General features: G+C 33.5%; 1 protein-coding gene across 4 annotated transcripts in view; it reads right to left on the bottom strand.

The window, feature by feature from the left end:
• MPDZ (multiple PDZ domain crumbs cell polarity complex component) overlaps positions 1–11176 on the bottom strand; it is a 175541-nt gene that overhangs the window by 106345 nt on the left and 58020 nt on the right. For all 4 annotated transcript variants that reach the window (XM_025359744.1, XM_025359745.1, XM_025359746.1 and 1 more), the window contains exons 7-10: positions 11001–11129; positions 9198–9407; positions 6869–6983; positions 6467–6555 (exon numbers count right to left, since the gene is read on the bottom strand). In XM_025359744.1, coding sequence (XP_025215529.1) covers positions 6467–6555; positions 6869–6983; positions 9198–9407; positions 11001–11129 — 543 coding nt within the window. The remainder of the gene's footprint in view (positions 1–6466; positions 6556–6868; positions 6984–9197; positions 9408–11000; positions 11130–11176) is intronic.

The raw sequence follows: 11176 nt of genomic DNA, 5'->3' as shown, positions 1-11176 counted from the left end.
GCCTCAGCCTCCCAAGTAGCTGGGACTACAGGCACCCGCCACCTCGCCCGGCTAATTTTTTTTGTATTTTTTTAGTAGAGACGGGGTTTCACCGTGTTAGCCAGGATGGTCTCGATCTCCTGACCTCGTGATCCACCCGTCTCGGCCTCCCAAAGTGCTGGGATTACAGGCTTGAGCCACCGCGCCCGGCCGGAGAAGGGAAACTTACCCAAATCTACAGATCAAAGAGGCACATGAAAAATCAGAAAATGATGGGAAATAAATAAATAAATAAAACCTCACACCTGAATGTATCCTGATAAAATTCTTATATTTCAAAGATAAAAAGAAAAAAGATCTACCAGCCTCTAGGCAGCAAAGAGAGAGACTAGGTTATCTGTACAACTGTGGTAAAGAAATTACAAACCAAGAATCTTATACTTAGTGTGATGTATGAGAAAACAGAAATTGTGTGATGTATGAGAAAACAGAAATTGTGCTTGAGATGCTATGATTATTAATATCCTATACCAAAGCAAGTTGTAAAAAGGGCCACCATGCAGAAATTTAAACTAGGTGGTAAAGAACTACAATTCAGGGCATAAAAGAGCTGAGTGTTATTAAATGTTAAGAAAAACTTAAGAGGAAGATTTTTTTTTAAGAGGAAAGAATGCTATACCTACTCAGGTATTTCCCCCTTGACTTCAAGTCCAAAGTCACCTGCAGAAGGGGCAATGCAGTAGATTGTGTCTAATGCCACCAGGAGGACAAGGAAGAGGCTGTTTAGCTGCTTTGACAGTGAAGCCAGAGGAAATTTCTGTTATGTTGGGACCTGCTCACCTCCCTAGCTTTGTCTGGGCATAGACCAGAGGAGGACCACACACAGGAGTGTGCCAGGCTCAAGTCTCTAGGTAAGCCATCAGTTCGTAGTGGGCTTCTAATATTCCAGGGGGTTCATTTGAAATTAGACTATTATTTAGTATGGGAAAAATTTACTAATTTGTAACTGTGTCTGATTATTTTGATTGGCCACAGGATAACTTATTCTATAAGAATACCCTAAGACATGAAGACTTGCCTAGGATTTCTTCTAGGGGAAAGGGAAGAACCTTCCCCATTAAAAATTAAAAGGGGCAGTTGATGACAAAATTTTTCAAGTTAAGATTATACCTAATAAATCCTCTTTGCCCAACATATTTGTTATCCCCAGCCAGAGTCAAAATATAAGAAGTCAACAGAAGTAGTTCTCAGAAACAAAAAGTTTAGAAAGTCCACTAACACCTTCTCTTCCTGAAAGTTTACTCAAAACACTCTAGCCAAATGCGAGATTAATTAGATTTAAAATTCAGTAAGAAAACTGTAGTATACAAGATCCAGTGCTGAGCAACAAAATAATTTGAATAATAAAATTCAAATCTAAATAATAGTATTACAGCAACAAAACAGAATTTAAATGTTTCATGTCCTTAAAAGAAATATAAGGTAGTATGTAATAATCTGTCTGTAACAACAAACTGTAAACAACGTAACTATCCATGATTAAGCCGGCCTCAATATATCACAACAGACCTACATGTGCTTACATAACTACCTCTCCCAGGTAAATTTTTAAGTAAAATAAAAAGGTATAGAAAAATATAATATGATGCTATTTAAACATAAATATATAGAATTTTTCTAAATTTTAAACCATAAGCTAGTGGTTTCTATGAGAAGGCTTTTTAACCATGTTCAAATTTTATATTCTTTAAACCTTAAAGACAAAAATTAATCTAAAATAAATGAACTTGCTATTTACTCTCACACTAATAAAGGGAAAAAAACAGCAAAAATCTCCACGTTGGGGCTCCATGAATATTCATAAAATGCATAGAACTTTAGGCTCTTTTTATCTGCAAAACATTTGTATTGTTCAATTCTATTAAAAGTGAAGTTTTATTAAGAAAAATCTAATGTGTATGATTTTAATAACAATAAACTAAAAGTATGTTTAAAAATGCATTTTTTTTCCTTTATCTTCTGAACTTGATGACTTGGATTTCAAAATGGATTCCTTACTCAAATGTCAGACAATAATACTAGCACAGAAGAAATTGCTATAATGGAACAGTCATGAACTTTTAAACCTAGACTTCTGTTCAACTGTCTTAGTTATCTTCATCTGTAACATGGAAATAAGAAGATCTATTTTCCAAGAATTATACCACCACATGGCACTTTGTAATGGGAAAATACTCAGAAGCTGGTATTATTATTAAAAGAGTAAAGAAGTGAGTAATAAACATAAAAATCTCCAAGGCTTTCGTGAGAGAGGTTTCTCTTCAATATAATCACACCCATGCTATATATAAGCCAAAGTCACAGAAGCCTAAGAGGTCCTGGTTAGCTCTGGTTCCACTTTATCACAAGAGAGTCAAGAAATCAGTTCAGAACCCATGGTACCACAGAGAAGAGTGCAGTAGAACTAGGTAGTATAATGGCAGCAAATTGCCTATGCGCTGTCTCATGAAAAGAAGAGATCCAGGCAGGGTGCGGTGGCTCATACCTGTAATCACAGCACTTTGGGAGGCGGAGGCGAGAGGATCTGTCAAGCCCAGGAGTTCAAGACCACCTGGCCAAGATTAAAATTAAAAGAAAGAAGAGAGCCAACATCCTCATAATGTGCACAGCAGACACCACAATTAACAGGAACAATTACAGGGGAGAAATACTCGTTGCAGCAACTTACAAAATCTGGCCCCTGAGCATACTCAACCCAGCTTGCCAGGGCCTCCTCCAACATATCCTATACGTATAGAGAACTTCAATCTATGAACACAGTCACAGAAAATCAAAGGCAACATGTGATACTTTTCCTTATTTATATGCTTATTTAATAATTTTTTATCAATTATAATTTCCTACTGCTTTTAGCATAGATACTGAATATCAAACTAAAAAGAATGAGTGTATGTTTTCATCTAATGACAAGTTTGATCAACTTCTGAAAACACAACAGGATCCTTTTGTCAAATAATCAAGTTATTAACAGAATATCAACATACGAAATGGGAAAAATAGAAATTCAGTCTATTCCTTGTCACTGTAATGCCTGTAGTGAAACCCTGTGGATGTAGGAGTCCACAGAACACAATGTGTAAAACAAGAACCTTGTAACAAAATATTTTTAAGTTACAAAATAACACTTCATCAAAATAGTAAGAAATAATTTCTTAATCTCATCACTTCAACAACCACAAAATAAAAACAGATTATACTTCTAATAGCTGCTGTCCAAACAAAAATCAAACAAACAGACAAAGACTGCAGTTGTGAAAATGCAACTAAATGTGAAGAACATTGCTGCAAATATCTCAAAAGTCCACAAGATGGTGATATTTAGTAAAAAATTAATACATGATCAAAAGCATTGCATGATATTCTTCAGGAATTTAAAATGCTTGTATCTTTGTAGTAAAAGAATGTTCACTAAAAATTAAAAATCAGAATACTGATGAGAGTGAAGTCAAGTGATTTTATTGAAAGCAAGAAAACATTTCAGAGAAAAGATTCTTCCACCTTTGCATCAACAATTTCCGTCATCACTGACCTTGCCTAAGAGGAATTATATTTGAGATTCCACTTGTACAAGAATGAAGATAATGACAAATTTAGAGGGAAGTTATCATGAGACCCTTCAAATATGTAATCATTTTAGACCCTCTAAATAATTAATATCGGCTTAATTATTAAACTGCTAACAGGTATTTTCAATAAAACACTCATTTGATTTTCCTGAACATCACACAAGAGAATTTTCCTTATCCCAACTTTGTAAGTGAAGAAACTGAATCAGGAAGTTTGATATGTAGTAAAATACAGAATTATAAGATTCGGCAATTCCACTCCTAAGTATACACCCAAGAAAAATGAAAACATATACCTACTTAAAAGCTTGTACATGAACGTTCACAGCAGCATTATTCATAATAGCCAAAAAGTAGAAACAATCCAAATGTCCATCAATTGATGAATGGGTAAAAAAAAATATGGCATATCCATATAAAGGAATATTATTCAGCAATAAAGGGAAATGAAGACTGATACATGCTACAACACAGATGAAACTTGAAAGCATTATGCTAAGTGAAAGGAGTCAGTCACAAAGAACCACGTCTTGTATGATTCCATTCACATGAAATATCCAGAATAGGCAAATCCATAGAGACAGGAAGTAGACTGGTGGCTGCCTAGAACTGGGAGAATGGGGGAGAAAGTGAATGCTAAGGGGTACTGAAAATGTTTTTAGGGTACTGAAAATGTTTTACAATTCATCGTGGTAATGAATGCACAACTCTGAATATACTAAAAGCTATTGTACTGTACATTTTAAATGGGTGAATTGTATGGTATCTGAATTATATTTCAATCAAGTTGATTTTTTAAAAAGCTTTCTAATTGATTAATATAGATAACAGGAGAAAAAAGAGTAAATTCACTATGCTTTCAATTTGTAATTCAGCATCAGATATGGATTTAGACTCCGTAACTATTCCTTCTCTCTTTCACTTTCCCCCAAAACAAAAAAAAATGTACAGTAATTCATTCACATTGTATGGTAAAATGAAGATACATAGAGAAAGCTCATTTCAGGCATATAGCCAGATGAGGTGGCAAGCATAATTTGATCTTTAGCATAGATTTGAAGAGATGAACAGGTGTAGGCAGGAGTTTCACAGAACCAAACCCAAGAAGACTCATGAGCTACAATGTGGACTTAAAGGGAGAGATAAAGGATTCCTTTATTTTTTAAAATAGTGGTAGGAAAACACACAATATTTACCATCTTACCCATTTTGAATAGTACAATTCAGTAGTGTTAAGTATATTCACATTATTATGCAACAGGTCTCCAGAATTTTTTCATCTTGCAGAACTGCAGAAGTATACCCATTGAACAACTCCTCATTTATCCCTCTTCCCAGTCCCTGGGAGCCACTATTCTAGTTTCTGTTTCTATAAGTCTATTTTAGATACTTCATGTAAGTGAAATCCTACCGTATTTGCCTTTTTGTGACTTATTTCACTTAGCATAATGTCCTCAAGGTTTTTCAGTGTTGAAGCATGTGATAAGACTTCCTTCTTTTTAAAGACTGAATAACATTCTATTGGAGATATATATATATATATATCACATTTTGTTTATCCATTCATAGATATTTGGGTTGCTTCCATGTCATGGTGATTGTGAATAATATTGCTATCAACAAGGACTCCTCTATCTTAATATCCTACTTTCTCACTATTATTAAGCATAAACAAATACCTATTAAGATATATCAGCATTCCCTCAAGATGTCTTTCAAAGAATATGAACATATGTTTGGAAGAATAAAGACCTCACAATGACAAAAGTTTAGTAAACACTAAGGTAAAACAGATAAACAGGTTTCTCTATTGCAGGACTTCTCGTGTGTGTGTGTGTGTGTGTGTGTGTGTGTGTGTGTGTCTTTTTTTAGAGACAAGATCTCATTCTGTTGGCCAGGCTGGAGTGCAATGGTGCAATCATAGCTCACTACAGCCTTGAACTCCTAGACTCAAGGAATCCTCCCGCCTTGGCTTCCCAAGTAGCTGGGACTATAGGCAGACACCATCGTTCCCAGCAATTTTTTTTTTTTTTTTCAGAGATAGGATCTGCCTGTGTTGGGATTACAGGCATGAGCCACCAGCTCATTGAAGACACCCAGTTGTCTTCAATTTTTCTATGTGCACTGTGAATTCATAGGAGACTATACTATAGGCAGTTTTCCTCTAAACTTATTTGATCAGGCAGTTTTGATGCAGGGTCTCTTGAATTTCTGTTTCAGGCTGCAGTCTGGGGAGTCCAGTATCAACTGAACACTGAAATTAAAGTTGGACTCTTTTGTACACTGCCTTGAATAGCCATATGTTTAAAACACATTGATGTTAGAATGATAACAATGATGGCTTGATCTAATTAAAAGAAGCTAGATTTTTTTTCCATTCTTATATACCCTTAGGGCTGAAAGGAGCTCCGGCCATAAAGCCAACAAGAACAGTATCATTTTGCTGATTAAAAAAAAAATGCAGGCATCCCTAATTCATATTGCAGTACTCTAAAGGTACTGGACATCTTGTCTCTACCTCTGGAGTATCTGCAAGGAAAGTATAATAAGTGTAATACTAATGTAATAACTTCATTACAACCAGAAATTAGATATATCAGGAATTATTCAAGAAAGAAGTCTCCCCTTCCGAACTGAGACTAGTAAAGCTTATATCCAATGCCCTTATTTTACTTCCACAAAATAATAAAAAGGGTAATTGTAAAAAGAGCCTCAAGTCACCTAAAAAGCTTAAGCTTTTTTTAGTACAGAGGTATTTTTTTAGTAGAGAGTTAACTGTAGCTCTCAAAACTAAGTAAACTAGGAGAATGCAATTCTCAACCATGAAAATTAACAAAGGTATTGTTAAATGTGTAACTTACTGCTATAATTTGGTCTCCAATTTGGATTCTGCCATCATGCTCAACAGCACTGCTTTTTGTAATGCTCTTTACAAAGATTCCTGAAGGTTCTAAGATTAGAAATAGGTTATTTTTCACAATTTTCAAAGCACATTCAAAGAATATCCATCTTCAATTCTCCAAATATAAAGCTCTAATTTAGAATAAATATGTATCATCTAGTAGAAACATAGGCTAAAGAATAAAATAATTGTTTTGTCTGTCTTAAATACAATATAAGAGTCGCCTACACTAAATTATTCCTAAGGAAGTTTTCAACCAGTTTATCCAACAGTGTGAAACATGTAATATCAACTCAATATTCTGTAAGAGATATCAGAGGTAACTGCCAAGTTTAAAAGAATATTTAATGTTTAAAATTACCCAATTTTTTATCTCCAATGTAACCAGCAATGGTAATTCCTAATCCTTGGACATTTTTAGTGAGTTCTACATCAAATGTCTCACTTTCTTCACCTTTCTGAGTAGAAGCATCAACCTAAAATAAAATCAATAAATATACAGTGAAATAAATATGTAAAAAGAAAGCCATGGGCCTACTTTAATTCTCTAGCAGAGAATTATAATAGAGATGATACCTTTAATCCTGAACACAGGGATAGGCATCATCATATTTTTTCTCAGAAAGGGATGTTAGGAATAAGATTGAACCTTCCCTTATCAGAGAATACATTATTGTTTGCGTATACTAAATTTTAAATCAAACAGTTTTTTTTTAGCAAACTCTATTTTCAGAGATGGCTCATCTTAATTTCTGAAGAAGTTAGGATGCAGTATAGCTGAAAAACTAATGTTATGAATTCAGATCAACAAGTTAAATCTAGCTTTGCCACTTAATCTAGAAAGAAAATATCACTTTTGTCAACTGTCTATCAGGAAAAGAATAACAACAACTAGACAAGCTACCATTTATTGAGCAGTTTGTGTGTAACTCAGAATTAAGACTTTACATGTCTTAATTCATTATTCCTCATAATTCCTCATAATTCAGCATCCTGAATGATAGCTGAAAGTGGGTTTCTCAGATGTCAGCCTTCTCTAATAGAATTGTTACTAATTCTATGTTGGACAAAAGAGCAAGTCTCCCTAAAATTAAGCACTAGTTAATTGGTACAATATATCATCGATAGGCTATTGGTACTATGTATTAGTATGGTGTCAGCAGATGCTACAGAGAACTGTAGGAAGGGCACAACAAAATCAAAGCTATAGAGTCTAATGGACAGTCAGGTTGGGGCTAGCTGATGTTTTCTAATTTCTTTAAACAAACTCTGACAGTCCACTTAAATGAGATATAATTTTACAGTAAAGTTTGATTTATTTTTTTCATTGCACATAATTATCTGTGCAAACTTAGCAAAAGTTTAAAGTTTAGATAATTACAAGAAAATGACAGGATGAAATCTGCTTCAATTGAAACAAATGTGTTTTCTATTTTTAATAAGACTTATGCGAGTGCTATTTTAGAGAGTGGCAATTTGACTATCGAATGGTTTTAAAAGGGGCACAAGCTTCAGAAATGATGATATGCACAGAACAGATATTTTTCTAAGCTTTCAATTATATCAAGTGGTTTTCGGTATTGCATTCATTTATATATCGCTGAATAAAATGTTTTGTTTACCACAAAAGAATGCCATTTAAACACTTTCATAAACAAGCTTTCTTTACTTCTTTCTCTTTGCAAAAAATAGCAACCAAATTCAATTCCTAAAAACAACAGAATCATGGAAATTACAAGTGTTCTAATAAAGTTTTAAAGGGCTTGTGGAGGAGGTTAGGATATTAAAAAAGAATTTGTAGCAACTGCTTAGAAAAAACTTCAATAGAACAAAACAGATTTTTTTACATCTATGGGAAAAGAATATAGGACTTGTATTTACTATAAGGCTTACCTAGAAACTGGGTGTAATTCTCTTCTTAAATATTTAAGAGATTTCTGGATAAATTATTTTGTTAATATTTATCTTCTGTAGTCTGGTGACCTATAAATCTGCTGATATACCCACTGCTTTCCAATAATTTCAAAATTTTCTAGCTTTTTCCATATCAAGTTAAGGACAAGGATGGAATACTATGCATATGAATAGAGCTTTTGTTATAACACCAAAAGAATAACTTTTGTTTAAAAGTATATAACTGGGTCAGAATAATGACTACTTATTATAAATCTGATAATAGTTCTAAGACATACTTTAAAACAATAACACTAAAAGGTTTTAGTAAGCCTTTTTCATGCCCACCAAGCCTGCCCTCACTCCTCAACCTCCACACATTCAAAACAAAAACAAAAATACTAATGGAAAGTTGATGAAAGAGAATGATTAGAACTATGACCCACCTTACAGAGAGTCTTCTAACTGAGAAAAAGACAGAATTAAACATTTTAGATATCAGTACCAAATAATTTTTAAACTTTTATCCATACTTTTAAACATTATCCTCACAAATGTGCTGCTTACATAAAAATGTAAAATAATCTAGCATTTTTAAACAACCTATTTTTCATTTTACACATTATTCCTGATTAATAAAATATTATTAGTGCTAAAGCATCCCTACATTTGAATTTCATTACATTATTTAGCACTAATATATGAACATTAGTAAGTCTAGTTTCTAAATAAACATCACTGTCGTCATCTAAGTGCTATTTCTCTGACTTTCACATTAACTATTCTTAACTACTTACCCGCAACTCTGGCGTTGAAGTTGGGGATGAGGAGAGGGTGATGCCCAAAGCAGTGGGTGCTGTATGTTCTTCTATGGCACCTCTTGCAATCATCAACTTAACTCTATTTCCACATTGCCTAAGGACTTGTGCTACTTGCTCACTGCTCATTCCTGCTAGATCTGTGTCACCAATCTTTAGAATGTGGTCTCCACTGCATAAACGCCCATGCTGAGTAAAACAATATTGAATAATTAGACTATTATTATTTTAACTGCATCAGAAAAATCGCAAATGAGGAGAGGGGATTAATTTTTTAAAAAGCAATAATATGAGTTACCAAACAGGACATAAAACACACAGTTATAATATGAACTGTCTTTTGAAACATCCTAGCATCATTCGGTGTGATGCAATAAATGAAATCTACAAATATTCTTTAAATCAATAGTTCATATCAACTTTCCATTTTGACTTCTACCTACCAAGAGTTCATACGAACTTTTCACTTTGATTTCTACCCAAATGCCTTTTTGTGAATTTTTTGGAGGGAAAGAAAAAAATGCCATTAAGCAAAGTTGTATATAAGTCACTATGCAAATATATATTACCTAAAATATGGTATAAACCACAAGAAAGCATTATATTAATATCACAACTTTCTGCCTGGCTATTTCTATTATAAATGTCCCAAAAGAACTCATGTGCAGGTGAAATACTTGTGTAGTGAAAATTCTGAAAGATGTGAGGAGTGAAAAGCAGTCTATGAGCCTCCATACACATGCAGTCCATTAACTTTCTGCAATGATGGAACTCTTCTGCACTACTCAATACAACAGCTATGGAGTTCTTGAAATGTGGCTAGTCCAACTGAGAAACTGAACTTGTAATTTCATTTAATTTTAATTAACTTAAATTTTAATTTTAAAGGTGATATGCAGACGGCTACAGTATTGAAGAGTGCAGCTCCATACTGAAGATAAAGCATGTAAATATCACATGCTAGTCAACTACAGACATTTCATTTGATGCTGCTAGATGCTAGCTAATGTTTAAAAGGAAGAAAAATTTGCATACTATTATATTACTGTTAATACCCCTACTGACAAGGTTGTCATTAAACAGGGATTTCATTTATGAATACAGGAAATATTTGATGAACTGGACTTCCTAGTTTAAGTTCAGACACACATGTACGAACAACCACTTTATTTTTTAAAAAGTTATAATCAAGGCAAAACTTACTTAAACCAGTAAGCCTTATCAAATTAAAATATAAATCATAACAAATGTGTTAAATCTTTTCTCACATATATTGCAACAATATCACATATCATAAATGATAATGCCTCAATAAACTACTTAAGTGATAAAAACAGGCTGTGTTTCATATACAAAGACGATACCAGTGACCCATCACTAAAGCAACAAGTTGATTTTTTTTGCCTGAATAATAAAGTATATTTTCCCATAATACCTTGTGACTACAAAACAGCTGACTAGGTTTATAAATATGAATTATGACTATAAAATAGTAGCTACCTCCACAATTATCAAATCCATAACCTTGGCTTTAGTCTGAGGTTCAAAAGTGTTAAGCCCATTGTCTAAAACTATAATTTAAGATTAATGTCCCTTTTCAAAGGTATTCCTCCCCTAGGTCTAAGACAACACTTCAGGGACACTCAATAAAACTAAAGATTCTAACTCAATTTCTTTGGCATCATCTAAGGCCAAAGTTTCTTCTCTATAACAAAAAAAATGTAAAAGATGTACTCATATTATTTGATAAAATAGCATAAAAGATCTATTGATGTAGCCTACCTGATCAGCTACTCCTCCAGGCAGAATGGTTTTTACTATCACACCAGTTGCTTTTCCTCCTATGATGCCAAATCCCAAACCAGATCCATCATTCACCAATTCAATAGTTTCCACGTGTTGCCAGTGAACCTACAAACAAAGCTCATATATGAATTTGTAGAAATTTATAAAGCACT

This window comes from Theropithecus gelada, chromosome 15, assembly GCF_003255815.1.
Source record: "Theropithecus gelada isolate Dixy chromosome 15, Tgel_1.0, whole genome shotgun sequence".
Taxonomy (NCBI): domain Eukaryota; kingdom Metazoa; phylum Chordata; class Mammalia; order Primates; family Cercopithecidae; genus Theropithecus; species Theropithecus gelada.
The sequence above is the reverse complement of the archived record's forward strand: the minus strand, read 5'-3'. Positions and strand labels throughout refer to the sequence as shown.